Genomic DNA, 14,884 nt, shown 5'->3' with positions numbered 1-14,884 from the left:
TCGGTTGTGTTTAAAACTTCGTCTACCCGCACGAAGTTGTGAATGGACTCGTTAACTCTTTATATATTACGAGCATAGTTGGTGGTTCTGATTTATTCTAATAGTTTGAAACTCTGGGTTAATGGTTTTGGAAGGGGAAGTTTGGGATTTTTTCCCTGTCCGTTGGAGGGTAGTTTGGGTTTAACTTTCGGCGATTAAGTTGCTTACTGACAACTACTGACGATTGCTTCGTTTCGTGGGATTTTTCAAGGCTAGTAATTAGTACAGTGTAGTAAATTTTACGACTCTCTTTAAAGTAAAGAACTGTGGTTTGAATCAACAATGTATTGCCACTTTATGTTACTTAGTTTGAGTAGTAAAAAGTATTGAATTGTATAAAGTAATTAACATTGCTTCACTGTTTGTCTAACCTAATGAATCTATACTATCTATACTAATATTATAAATGTGAAAATAACTCTGTCTGTCTGTCGGTCTGTCTTGCTTTTACGCCTTAAATACTGAACAGATTTTTATGAAAGGCAAAGATATAGTTTGAGTCCCGGGAAAGGACATAGGATAGTTTTTATCCCGGTTTTTAAAAGAGGGACGCGCGCGATAAAGTTTTTCTGTTACAGACAAAATTCCACGCGAGCGAAGCCGCGGGCGGAAAACTAGTAAAGTAATATGTAGATAGACAGATGATATTATTATAAATTATTTAGTGGCTAAGTCGGATTCTATGCAACCACTTAGTATTTTGAAAGTATTAGTTTCTCTCTCTCTCTCTCTCTCTCTGTAGAAATACTTACTTTTGAAGTAATTTTAAGTTATACAATCATTAGTTTTGCAGTGTTCATTAGACAATTTACTTTCTTTAATCTATTATTTACTTGTTTAACATTTACCTCCAACCTCTTTATCACCTACGGTTGTTAATACAAACAACGTACTAACACCATAAAAATATGTTTCTATGAAACTTATTCCGTATTTCCTTGCCACTTAAAATACAATGGTACTATAAAAGCGCTATAAAATGTTCCTGGACTGTAAACCTATTAAGATCTCGCATTCGATAAGAATTTAGCGAGGTAGGCCTTGCTGTAGCATAAAAAATACATTAAAACGGCGACTAGCTGCGGCTTCTATCCTCTTTTCTTCCTGAAATACTTATTTAGATTGGTTACTTATTTTGTGCGATGCAGCAGGAAACGGGTCTGTTTTTCTTTATTTGTTTGCCAACGTGGTTGTGAGCCAATTTAAAGCTAGCTATTATAGGAAGAAAATGTAGTTCTTTGCAATTATTTGCTACATTGTTGTATCATTGATATGTTGAATTTAATTAAGAGGTACTTACATATTTGAAGTAATTACAGAGCAATATTTGCTTGTTTCACTCTCGTAAATGAAATGATTAAAAAAGCGACAAATATTTATGAACATCAAACCCCTAAGGCTGGTTTTAGAGTCACGCTGACGCACGCTGACCGTCAGCGCTGGCAGCCAAATTGTATGAAGCGTCGGCGCTGAGCGATCAGCGTCACTCAGAAACGTTCCTTTCAATTACATACTGATCTGTCAGCGCCGACGATCAGCGAGCGGTCATCGCGATTCTAAAACCCGCCAATGCCGTCTGCTCAGCGTAGGGACTGCAGGCCCAGGCTGAAGGGCATTTGCCAGGCAAATAAGAGAGGGTCGTGCAGTTAGGTAGGTAGAGACTGAGTGCCCTGATGAAGATATTGATGGTGTTGTTTCTTTCACAGGGGAACCAGCTATTCGTTCGAGGTACGCTCGTCTCATCATCCTCACTCCTCCAGACCCTCCGAAGATCCTCCAAGGTTCGGTCCTGCAAGCAGTTGAGGATAGCGAAGTCAATTTGGAATGCGTCTCTGTTGGTGGGAAACCAGCTGCTGAGGTTAGTCTTTATAATATAGATCGTTTCTTTCACGAAGACGCGCCCCACCAATTTTTGGTCGAGGGAAGCGCGGGGTACGGGGAGTTAAATCAATTACTTATTCTGTGGTTTGATCCGAGCAATCCGAGCGTTATTATTGTAGTGTGCGTGTGCACTCATGGATAATTTAGAGTGTACCGATAACACTCAAACATGGAAGAATGGTGGGGCGCGTCTTCGTGGATGGAATGATCTATAATCTATACCTACACAACAAAGTCGCTTTTCTTGTCTGTCTGTTTTGTTACTATCTTCTCTTCAAATGACTTCAGCAGGAACACTTAAAAGTGAACAAAATTGTGTGCTAAATATTAACAATCATAGAAACATTGAACAACATTTTGTGCTTAAAATAAGAATGAAAATTACTTGAAAAATGGTGGTAGATTCCCATCATATAGATTCTCCTTGTAAAAACTTAAAGTGAGCACTTAGATAGACTTAGTTTTTTTTCTAGATCACGTGGGTGGATGATGATGGCGGTGTTCTGACTCAAGGGGTCACGTATACTGCAGAACCTTTGGCAGATGGACGGAGATACACAGCCAGGTAAGAATAATAGATTACAGACTAGTTATTAGTTATACTTGTTTTTTGCAAAGTAGCACATATTGCAACTTCAGAAGATTATCTGCAAATCATACAATCAACATCAGAAACATTTAGTAGACCATTGAAAATTAAAAAATGTGATAAGAATTTAGTTTAAGTTGGCCAATTTGGGTGTCACGAAATTTGTCGCTGCCAACCGGCCAATCTGGAAATCATTGGGTTCTCCCATAGGACAGAGGCCTCTGCCTATGTTCAGCAGTGGACGTCCTATGGCTGATATTATGATGATGATGAATAAGGTCCTACGTAGCCTTATCAGAATGATCACTGATGTTTCTTTCCAGATCAATTCTCCATCTCCGGCCTAGAAGACATCACCACAACCAGACCTTCACCTGTCAGGCTCAAAACACAGCAGACAGGACGTACAGATCCACAGCTATAAAGATGCAGGTAAGACTTAATATTTTAAGAACTAGCGGCCGCCCGCGACTTCGTACGCGTGGATCCCGTTTTACCCCCTTCATCTACGTATCTTATGCGGTTTAGATTTTTTCATACAAATGTTTTTCCCGCTAACTCCCGTTCCCGTGGGAATTTTGCAATATCATGTTGTAACTAACCTTTAAGTTACCTGCATGCCAAATTTCAAGCGTCTAACTAAAAATCTAAACCCCTTAAGGTTTAGATTTTTCATATAAAAGGATTTTCCCACTAATTCCCGTTCCCGTGGGAATTTCGGGAATTCCTTTCTTAGTGCACCTCTACGGTACCTAAGCTACGTCATTCCAAATTTCAAGTGCCTACGTTTAGCCGTTCAGGCTGTGCGTTGATATGTCACTAAGTCAGTCAGTTTCTTCTTTTATATATTTAGATTATGATTAAATAACGCTCTGACTGACGCATTTGTTAAGTCTTTGTTAAGTAGAAACCGTTCCTTGCACGCGCTAAAACGTTAATCTGACATTTCCTGACTCAACCGGTTAAATAATAATATTTATAAACTGCTGAGATTGTTTTACCTCCTTCCAAAGGTTGCTGTGCCCTAACTAGGTCCAAATTGTTCTGCTTGAATTGTAAGAACTAAATGCTAATGTGGTGAAGCAATAAAGTATCTAGTATTAAGTATTGACATCATTCTATAGTGCCGAATTGTTTTGGTAAAATATTGTCAAAATTATGATTTCCATAATTTATTCTATTTTATTGCCTCTGTTTTATTGCATCTTCTTTTTCATCTATCGTTGGAGTTATCATACGAGTGCAAAATAATCGAAATAATGATTTTCTTATCAGAAAGTTAGGTATTTTCAATCCTCTAAATCATTACTTGTGCATCTTCACAAGTCATGTCTGTGGCATTAAAACTAGTCATGTAATAACAAGTAAGGAATAAATATAGCACAAAAGTTAACTCTCCATCAGACATAAATAGCACAAAATGTAACCCTCCAACAGACATAATCTTCAATTTAACACTAACATACTCCGACCGACACAAAGTGGGATGCAAAGTTTAAACTGTCGAGATTCCCGTTCATTTTCGGAAATTCTGGCACGAGTTCGTTAACTTGCCTAAACCTCTTAAAGTCAAGTCTATAAATAACTACAACTTAATGTTTTAGTACCCTAAAGGTTATTTTGGAATAGGGTTATTTGGGTATTTTAACTCCAATAGTTGGTGAAGTTAATAACGCATCAGAATAACTGGATTTTATTTCCAAAACAGCACCCTAAGCCTAGGCGCAGACCACAGACTTTGGGTCAGGCTGTTAATCAGTACAATTTATACTAAATATTATAAAGCTGAAGAGTTTGTTTGTTTACTTGAACGCGCTAATCTCAGGAACTACCGGTCCGATTTGAAAAATTCTTTCAGTGTTAGATAGCCCATTTATCGAGGAAGGCTATATACCATCACGCTACGAGTAATAGGTGCAGAGCAAAAATGATTTTCAAGCGTACGAAGTCGTGGGCACTGTTAGTAAAGTTAATATACCTAGCGGAATAGAGCAACAAAGGACTGAGCGATCGAGATATTATCACTAGCAGCAACACTGTAATATTATGATGATTTGATGAGATTTCGTTGAAAACTGCTTGATAATGGTATTGGTTACCATTATGACCAAAATCGTATGTCAGCATATACCTACACCAAAATTCATGCAAAATTGTTTCCCAATTTAGAAACTGAATTCAATGAATTCAAAGTAATTTCGTCGGAATCTTCTTGACAATGATGACTAATTAAGACCAAAATCGTGTGTCAACTCAAAATTAACCCAGCACCTCATTAACGTGATCTAAACACAAACTCATTACGGGAAACTTTGAACTCGTTTATACTAACCCAGTTAAGATGCCACAAATCTTCGGTACTTACTAAGTCTTAATTTACCAAGCCGTTTGGCAAACAGTATTATCGTTTCCAATGTATTAAAACGTAAAAGTCTGTTACCTTGTAATGGCCAATTTATTTCCATAACTGTTACAGAATAGACTTGAACTGAGTAGGTTCATTACAGTCACGTTCAAAGTTAAAAACGTGACAGTTGTAATTCCGAAATTGTTTCGCTCCGGCATTTCTTTGTACCTAGTATTTAAGGCCGGTAGATCTATTCTCATAAAAACCAGCTTATTGGCTATAACGATATCGTTATTTGAACGTTTTAGATTTTTCACAATTGAAGCGATTTCGAAATGAAGACTCACCAATGTTATTGTCTAGAGCCTTAGGTGACATAGGATCCTCCTTTTCAACACAGTCCAAAACTGGACAAAGATCTACCCTAAGGATTTTTCCAAGACCGGTGTTTAAGTATTTTTTTTTACTTTTTCTTTAGTCGGACTTTGTATATCAACAAATCAAGGACGTAAAATATGTACAGTAGATACTGAATCTCAAGAGAAACTGGAAACAGTATGTGACCTTTACGCCGTTGTATTAGAAGCTATTTTGCAATAAAGTTTAGCCTGATGCTCCATCGATTATACAGACAACAGCACATCAGATTGTACATATTTTTGTTGGAAATTGGCCCCTATTATAAGATCCCATAGCGTTTACTTTGTGTTTACCATCGTCTGTACTGTATGAAATGACCCTACTGTGTATATTTAAGTTGTGCTTGTTCCCTCTATCCCCAAAAATGAGATAATTTGATGCGACGATTAAACCAGCGCCTATTCCAGATTTTATGGTGAAACTTTTCCTTGGTGGCTATTTTGTCTGCATAATTTCTATATTAGAGGTAAAAATGTTGGCTTTGTGAAATCACCAGCGTCTAAGACTGAGCTTTTGGAACAAATTGTTTTGTTTGGTTCGGCTACTAGTTCAAATTCGGTTGGGGACATTTTTGATAGATACATGCATATTTTGTAGTGTGTTTCTAGCTTATACTTGAGAAAACAGTATCTGAGTTTCCTTAGTTCCTTCGTTCATGCTAAATGCCATTCACTGCTGGACAAAGGCCGTCTTCAAAGATTTCCACGACTGGTCTTATACGCTGCCCGCATCCAGGTGCTTCTCGAAACCCTCACCAGATCGTCCTCCATAGATCGGAAAATGAAATATAGGCAGGCCACTATGCGGTGAACGGATGATCTGGTTTAGGTAGCAGGAAGCACCTGAATCTGTGTTTAAATTTACAAAAAATATATTCATAACATCTATGTTTTTGCTATGGATGGATGATTTATTTGTGGAAATCCTTAGGGGAGGCCTTTGTCCAGCCCAGGAAGGCATTTATTTTGGCTGAAACGAAATAATAGCTAATTTTACCAAAACCTTATTCCAATTCTAAACAGTAAATCTGCTCAATATCCCAGCTGCAACCAACAAATCACTTAAAGAACCTCTAAAAATATCAATTACTACCCAGAATGAGTGGAACAAGCGTTCATTCGAGTTGGCAACACATAAATTACTCCTTAAGCCTCCGTACCAATAAACGGATATAGGAAAAAGTAACGAAATAAAGAAACAGATGGGGGAAATCCTACCGCAATTTTTGTAGGCGGGGAATTTTTGCTGATACGGACTTGGAGTTGCCCAGTTTAGGTTGGCCTGTGCAGCTTGCGGCTACGGCCTACGATTTATCTTTGAGTTATGGCAGACTAGCTTTTGTCCACGACTTCGCCTGCTTGAAATAACGATAATATTGTAAAGTCTCATAAAAATCCTTTCAGTAGGTTTTGGGTGAAAGAGTAACAAACATCTTCACAATTTTCCACATTTATAAAACTCTTGCTCGCGGTTTCATTCGAGTGAAGATCTATTTGTCACACAAAGATCGACTTTACTGTCACTTATCGTTGTGATTGGGCCAATTAACTCAATACCGTTATAAATTATAGCTTTTAGTAGGTATGTTATTTTGATCTACTGGACTGGTTTTTGATGACACTGACAAGTTTCATCAAAATCCGTCCATTACTTTTTGAGTGAAAAAGTAAGAAACATCTTCACAAACTTTCACTGCTTGCGCTACTTTATCATCATCATCAGTTTGACATTGATCAGTAGGTTCCAATTTCTTCAGATTATTTTTCGGTTCGGGTCCAATGACAGTTTGACTTTCCCCCTAGACGTCTTATCCTTCACTTGTTAGGTTTTATTGGCGGTCAAGCTGTAGGTCGTGGCTCAGACAACTAAGTGGGGAATGAGGGGTGGTTTCAGCAATTATTTGCTTGACATGTCTGAGAAGGGACTTAGTTACGTCTCTATAAATAATAAAGAAAATAAAATAAATTATTTTGGTATCAAAACAACAAAATAATGAAAAAATGAATTTTAATTTTGAACTAAAGAAACCACCAAAATAATTGGCTCTATATGAGGCCTTGACGTAGAGAGGCAGTTCTGTAAGGACTCTAGTACTCTTTCACCATTAAAAAGGGGCGTGTAGATAGGGGCACAAAAAACGAAGACAAATAATTATTTCCTACGTTGCAACTTTGACCAATTTAAAAAGTAGTAACTAAGTCAATTAAAAATAAGCCATTTCATTGAAGCGACAAGTAGCCTAACGGTGTCAGTGTAGTTACTACCGATTATAAATAATTGTGGTAACTAAAACAACGAAGTTAACGAAGTTTCGTAATTCGTGTGCAATACTCATTCTGATAAAAAATCGCCAATGCTAAAAATCGCGCGTCTGTCTCGCCCTTTATTGGCACGGCGCGTGTCAGGGCTGGCTGGCGGTCGCTTGCCCCTGGAAAAAGTGAAAATAAGGGCCTTGTGAGGCTCTAATTTCGCGACGTTTGGGTGTCAGCAAATCGCTGAGATCGCGAGAATGATTCCGGGGCCGGTAATGAATTTGTGTTTGTCTTTGGTAATGATGTAATGGATTCGGTTACTAAAGATCTATTTTATTTACTTTGGCAGTATCTTCGCTTGAACCCTTTCCATTGACATCTTAAAAGGCGACTAAGGGAGATAATATGCGAATATAAGATCTCAATCCGTCTATACCAGTCTTTCCCAAAGTGGGCGATAACGCCCCCTTGTGGGCGCTGCAGGCTTAAAGAGGGGCGGTAAGAGACCCAGAAAAAAAATCGGGACGTTGTGTAGAGGCTTGGGAGGCGTCATTTACTAGGAGGACTTTTAGACACCGACTGAACACTCGACACTCGACTACAAATGGGGGCGCTAAAAAGAATTTATTCTCAAAGTGGGCAGTAGACAAAATAAGTTTGGGAACCGCTGTTCCATAGGTTCTATGGCTGAAATGATGATGATGATGATGAATCCGTCTAGCCAGCGTGTAGCCCAAATTCTCCATTACTCTGGTAAATTAGAGGGTCGTGCTCTTGCAGTAGACATTAAAAGACCTGATGATGATCATCAATAGATCTTATATCCATCATACAGTAGACTGCAGTTATGCGAACATTTCTTCTGAATTAACTATTAAGATCGTCGTTCTGTCTCCTTCCTAAAGTTGCTGTGCCCTAACTGGGTCCACATTGTATAACTGCCTAAATTGTAAGACCTAATGTGAATGCTAATTAGCATTACAATTTAGGCAGTTATACAATCAAAATAAACTATTGAGTATTGAATGGAGAATTTGAATATTATCGGCCCACCAGAACATAGGTCCACTGAGTGATTTGATAATTAAAAAGTTTAAAAGCAGCCAATTTCGCAAAAAACACAAGCTAAACCATATTACTAGAAAACAACACGAGGGCCAAGAAATACTGGATTAAAATCTTATTCCGTTCAAAACAATCGGGTGAGGATTAACAATACTTTCCTTGAAGGCAAAATAAAAAGGCAGGGCAAAGCAATCGAAGTTGTCGACTGGAAATGCTGCTCGACGCGGGCAAAGAATAAATGACATGTGCAGAAGGTGCAGTTTTAAAAGTGAGATTATACCTACCTTACTTTAAATAAAATATTGTTATTTTAGGCAGTGCAATCTATTATTGTGCAACAATAGATTGATATTGATTAGTAGCCTTTTTAAGAGTTTACATTTTTAACGACAAAAAAAAAATTTTGTATTTAAAAGTATCCGCTAGGGGCGCAGTACAATCTATTATATTTTTGTCCTTTTTTTATCGCAGTCGCTAGCGAGCATACCTAATGTAAACTCATGTTAAGCACACAACTAAATCTTCACTGCTGGAGCACGACTCTCCAATTTACCAAGAGGCACATGGAGGATTGGCCCTCTCTGATTCACCAAGAGGCACGTGGTGGATTGGGCCTACTTTAAGGTGGGTTGGTTGGGGTGACCTGATGTTCGCACTTCGCATATTATTTGACCCGTAATTGTCTTTTACGAAATAGGTTCAATTACTCTGCCAGAAACATTTCAGTAAAATAACACGTCACTAACAATTTAATAATCACCTCACATCTTTTCATCAAACCCGACTATAAAAGCAATGCCTTTCACAATTCCCGTATTCATAAACATTACTATGAGGTCTCACAGTGCGCGTGGACGCACAGGGTCACACACGAACCAATCACAGAGCTCTATTCAACGCTGTGCGTTCGATTTTGCTTCACTTAAGGAGGTATCGCTTGTGAATACGGGTGTTAGTTTTCTGCCTAACCATTCGAAGTGCAAAGCCAGTTATTTGTTTTCTCTTTTATCCACCATTGTCTTTTCTATTTAGAAAAATGTGGTTGCACATAGAACTACTCAAAGATACTAAGCTGCAAGCGAAAGATCTTCAAATAATTCAAGACAGTAAAAATTCACTGGATTAGATCGCTGCAAGTGTTTGAAATGAAACTTTGATAGAAAAAGCTAAAAACAAAGAGTAAACCACAGAAGCGTTAGTTTGAAGATGTTGAAACTATTTTACCTGGCATTTTGCATTCGTTTTCTTGGAGTTTCAAATAGTTTAGAAATTTATTTTAGGTGCTATTGCTGTTAGGTGAAAAATAATAAATAGGTAATTGTATGTCAATAGTCATTACCACATTTTTTGCGAGACGGAAGCCCCCCACTAGGTGGACCGACGATCTGGTGACGGTCGCGGGAAGCACCTGCATACGGGCAGCGCAGGACCGGTCGTTGTGGAAATCCTTGGGGGAGGCCTTTGTCCAGCAGTGGACGTCATTTGGCTGAAACGACCTTGTAGTGGGAGAATTCCAAGTTGAACTAATGGATATTTTTTTATAAAGGTTGGAGAGAAGATTGTCTGTCATGAACAATCTAAAATATTCAAACACTTATATCACTGGTTTAGCTAGAGTTTAACTTAGTCAGTGCCTGAGGTATAGCAGCGGCACATGACGGGTGACAGTGACATATTGGCTTAAAGTCTAAAACACATTTTATTTTGAAGTCTCGTTGACGTTTGACGCCCCAAAAACCCGTGCTACTCCCATATCTTAGGCACTTTTTTTTAATTCACAACGAGGAAGCTCTTGGCCTGTATCACCTGATGGTAAGTGATGATCAGGCCGAAGGTGGAAGCGAGCTTCACCCGGAATCCTCAACCACGGAGGAACTGGCTATCTTACCTCTAACTGTCGGAACACAACAATGCTGTTAACATTGTTGTTATGGCGACAGACTTAGGCAAGATGGTGGTAGCTAGCCAGTCGGACTTAGAACAAGCCCTACCACCAACCAAACCGAACAGAAAAATCTGCCCCCACTGGGAATCGAACCCGGGACCTCTGCGTCTGAAGCAGGTGGTCTTACCACTAGACCACAGAGGCACTGACTGAGTTAAACGCTAGACTTATACTTTCTAGAGTCTGAAGAATTAAGTACAAGTAAGTAACATGAAACCATCTAGTTGTAGACATCTAACATATCGTTTTGTCAATAAAACACACGGTTCAAAGGTTTTATCGCCACTTTGTGTCTTCGGTTTAATTCGCTTCGTACGGCTTCGTCTAGACTTCAGGCTCGGGTGGAGACGGGACGTGGACTTGTCGATATCGATAGATCGATATAATGTTACTTAAGTCATTATCTAAGACAGAGAACATTTTTATACGAAATAATTGTTCAGTTGCTTTTACTCGCCTGACAATTGAAGCAGGCTCGGGTGGAGACGTGAACTTGTCGATAGGTATCGATAGGTACCTAAGATAAAATTAAGACTGGGAACATTTTTATGAGACATAATTGTTCAATTTGCTTTAAATGGCCTGAGAATTTGAAACTAGAACTTCACGTAAGTTCTAGAACTGGAAGGTCAAGAAACAAGCATAAAATTGCCCTTAACTTTAAACGATAGTCGTTAAAGCAGTTAACATAATTAAGTCCTTTAGTCTTTAGTTTACTTTTTAATCTTTGTTACGTCTTGTTTGAATAGTGTAATTGGAAGGTACTACCGTTCTATTCATGAATAAATAAATATAATAAATAAAATCCGTGAAAAGTCTGTGTACCTACACCTTTCTTACTTTAAAAGTGCTTACTAATAGCACTAAATTATTCAAATTGCTTTATAATATTTTCACGAGAAGCCATTTAAATATAAAATAAATATTTAATGGTTAGATGTAGGGCCTTGCAGGCTCAGAGACTCGTGCATCTTCAACAAAACCAAATTATCGATAAGTTGACCGAACAACACTAGATCTAAGTCCGTTTTATCGCTAGTGTGGGCTTAAAAATTGTATCCAACTCTGTTTGTTGAATAAAGACCTTTGCATACTCTTGAGTGAGGTTGTACGTGTGTAAAGCATCGGCCAAACCAACGCGTGCAGACCGCGTAGGCCATGGCGATCATTGTGTGACAATTGACAGAACGCGTTGATGTGAACCACTGACGTGGGGGCGCGTAGTGTGAGTTTACGAAAAACGCATTCGATATCTATTGCGTAAAAAAGTGACATTAAATGTATGACTGATTGTACAGCGCCCCTAGCGGAAACTTTCAAACACTAAAATCTTCATATATTTTTAACGCGCTCGCTAGTGATGACGTTTGATGTAAACTCACACTAAGCCCTCTGTGATATTACACACTGGACAGGCTGTCTCCATAGAAAAGACAGCTAATTTTGTGTCGCAATTTGAAGCGCCACCACGATTGTCCTGAGAACTAATTTTGACGTACATTGTATAGAGTAAGTGACATAAGACATCAATAATTTCAGTTCCATGGATTATCGTATCTGCCTACTGCAGTATGGTCTACTCTACAGCGCCCTTATGGCGAAACTCAAATAGGCACAAAAATATTTTGACAGAAGCCAGTCCAGTGTATTACAGGTCAGTGATGTGAACTCATCGCTACAAATTCATACACGACATCTAATCGCCATCGCCATCGCGTACGCAGGCTGATCGCGTTGGTTTGGCCGAACCTTAAGTTGTTTGAGAAGAATAATCTGATTTTGCTAGCATTACCAAAATGTGTTTCAAGAATTGAAACGCGTTAGTGTGATCTAGGATTTGCAAATAGGGTTCAATGTTTGCTGAATCTTTTTTGTTTTATTTTTAATGTTACATTAGATGCCTCCGTGGAAATATTATGTGTGGAGAGGAGATGCCATTTTAAAAGTTAAAAATGTAAAGACGGTAATAAGTATTATAGGTGGATAATACCTAAGCTCTCTTAGGATTTTTATCTACTGCTTTGTGGTCTTCTTTTGAATTTCAGGAGCTTACAATCTTGAGTCTACTTAGATATACGATGAAATTATTAATCTAAGAAAGGTCAATCCAGATAATCATCAGATCATATTCAGTCTCCACTGCAGGAGTAGGTACGGCTTTCTCGAATGAGATAGATGATTCGGTCTTCTTTCCGCACGCTGGCTAGACCTGATTGATGTTCGCATATTGAACTTAGTCGACTTTTCTTCTTAATCTTCTTATTCGTTACGCTCTTGGCAGAGCGGTCGTGGTCATGTTGAGGCGTTATTCACATCGGTTGTAGAGGCGGATACAACTCTCCGCACGATCTCCCGCCATCTCTCTCTGTTGGCAGTCTGGTGCAGTCACATACGCCGTCTTCCACTGCCGATTTCACTTGATCGGTCCAGTGGATAGTCGCCTTTTAGGCATCCATAATTAAAAGTTTTATTTGTTTCAGGTCCAATACGCACCAAAGGTCCGAGTGTCCCTCAAATCCGGAGTGAATAAAGGTCGAATACTAGAAGGAGATACATTGGTTGTTGGTAAGTTTCTTTTTAATCAATAATTTCACACAACCTATTATAGCATTAAGCAGGACTGTTTAGGAAGCGAAATCGGGGACATAAAGATTTCACCAATTTCAGGTAATCTAGTTTACACAGCATAACAGAATTAACTGGCATCTACTTAAGATATTGTGAAATTTTGTCTGTCACATTTTCTGTGACAGACAAAATTTCTTCATCACGCGCGTCGCTGTTTCAAAAAGCGGGATAAAAACCATCCAAAGTCCTATCCGAGGACTCAAATTATCTAGAGATAATTTGGGACCCACGTAGTTTTCATCCCGGTTTTCTTCCCATCAAAGTATTTCCAGTAAAAGACCAATTCGAGCAATTCCGTGTGCAAAAGCTAGTTCAAACATCGCGACCTCGGTTTCGAATGCTCACTCTATACCATACAATATTAACCCTAGAGTAGTCGCGCCTTTCCGTGAAACGTGAGTGCTCGCGTATGAGCATTTTGCCGCCCAAACATAAAGTCCGGTTGTGTGTCAATTAACAGTTTAAAATATGAAAATCAGTTAAAAATGATAGAATAAAGCATACACTATTAGAAAATAACGTTTATTAAAGATTTGTGGTTAAAATTTAAAGATAAAAAAATATTTTGGAAATGTTAGGAAATATTTATAGAAATCTTAGAAACACTATTGTTTTTACCTACATACATCATCAAATATTAAACTTATTAGCACACTTAAAGGTTTTCCTTACATATGACATGTGCTTCAACAAAACAGGCCTGTCACATGTGCATTTAATGTGCGTTGCACAGTAAATTTGCACAACTATTGCACCCTTGGCACATCATCTTCAGATTCTGCCGCTGATTGTTCTATAACAGTATTGTAATGACTATGTTTACTTTCTTTATAACTTTAGTATACATTTTCCACTAATTTTAGTGCACCAGCTTCTTCGCAATCCGACATGTTCCTTGTTTTTTCATTTTTTGTATTTTACGTGAATTTTACCGAAAACGACATGAAATAAATTAAGCACTAATAGTAATTATCAATGTTATGACGTCATTAATATCAAAACAACATTATACGCAATAAAAACTAATAATCTTCCAACTACACTAAAAACCAGTCACACAAATTTTACTTACGTCAGTAGTCGCGCAGTGAGCAATTTGCCGCAAAACGTGACATACGTTCAACAATCGTTCTCTATTGCGGTCACCTGCGCACTAAATTTCTTCTAATTTCTAATACATGGAGGTGAAGTATGGGGAGGCAGCTACTGAAACGCTTGACTTTAACAAACGCATCGTGTAGAAAATAACTCGATGCTCATAGCGCGAGCACTCTAGGGTTAAAGCGTCTAGCGTTGCTTGAAACATTTTTATTATTATTACAAGAATGAAAACAGTTCCCGTATGAGATGATGCATGTTCCAAGCCGGAAATAAAAATAAATCTCACGAATGGTCTGTGTGAGGGTGAGTTATTGTTCGGAGACTGGTTTTTGGTGAACGGAAATGAGGTAGAAGCATTTCCGATTATATTTTTTAACTTGGTGACTGAGAATGCGAGCGGCGCAGGGAGGCCTTTGTCCAGCAGTGGACGTCTTTCGGCTGAAACGAACGACTGAGTTACTTGCGCTGCCTGGTCTATTCACGAAGCAGTGGTAGGGTTAAAGCAATACTGTATGTTTAAAATCGCTTTTTAAAAAAATACTCAATACTTTTGACCGACTACAACAAGAAATTATAAGGAGCATTATTATTTTGATCGGTGTGGTTTTTTTATTATT

General features: G+C 38.4%; 1 protein-coding gene across 1 annotated transcript in view; it reads left to right on the top strand.

Moving 5' to 3' along the window:
- Positions 1-14,884, top strand: part of LOC135084374 (irregular chiasm C-roughest protein-like) — a 55,695-nt gene that overhangs the window by 19,084 nt on the left and 21,727 nt on the right. The window contains exons 3-6 of the mRNA XM_063979149.1: positions 1,746-1,897; positions 2,394-2,485; positions 2,833-2,941; positions 13,019-13,103. Of these exons, the coding sequence (XP_063835219.1) occupies positions 1,746-1,897; positions 2,394-2,485; positions 2,833-2,941; positions 13,019-13,103 (438 nt within the window). The remainder of the gene's footprint in view (positions 1-1,745; positions 1,898-2,393; positions 2,486-2,832; positions 2,942-13,018; positions 13,104-14,884) is intronic.

This window comes from Ostrinia nubilalis, chromosome 26 (genome assembly GCF_963855985.1).
Source record: "Ostrinia nubilalis chromosome 26, ilOstNubi1.1, whole genome shotgun sequence".
NCBI classification, from domain to species: domain Eukaryota; kingdom Metazoa; phylum Arthropoda; class Insecta; order Lepidoptera; family Crambidae; genus Ostrinia; species Ostrinia nubilalis.
The sequence above is the reverse complement of the archived record's forward strand: the minus strand, read 5'-3'. Positions and strand labels throughout refer to the sequence as shown.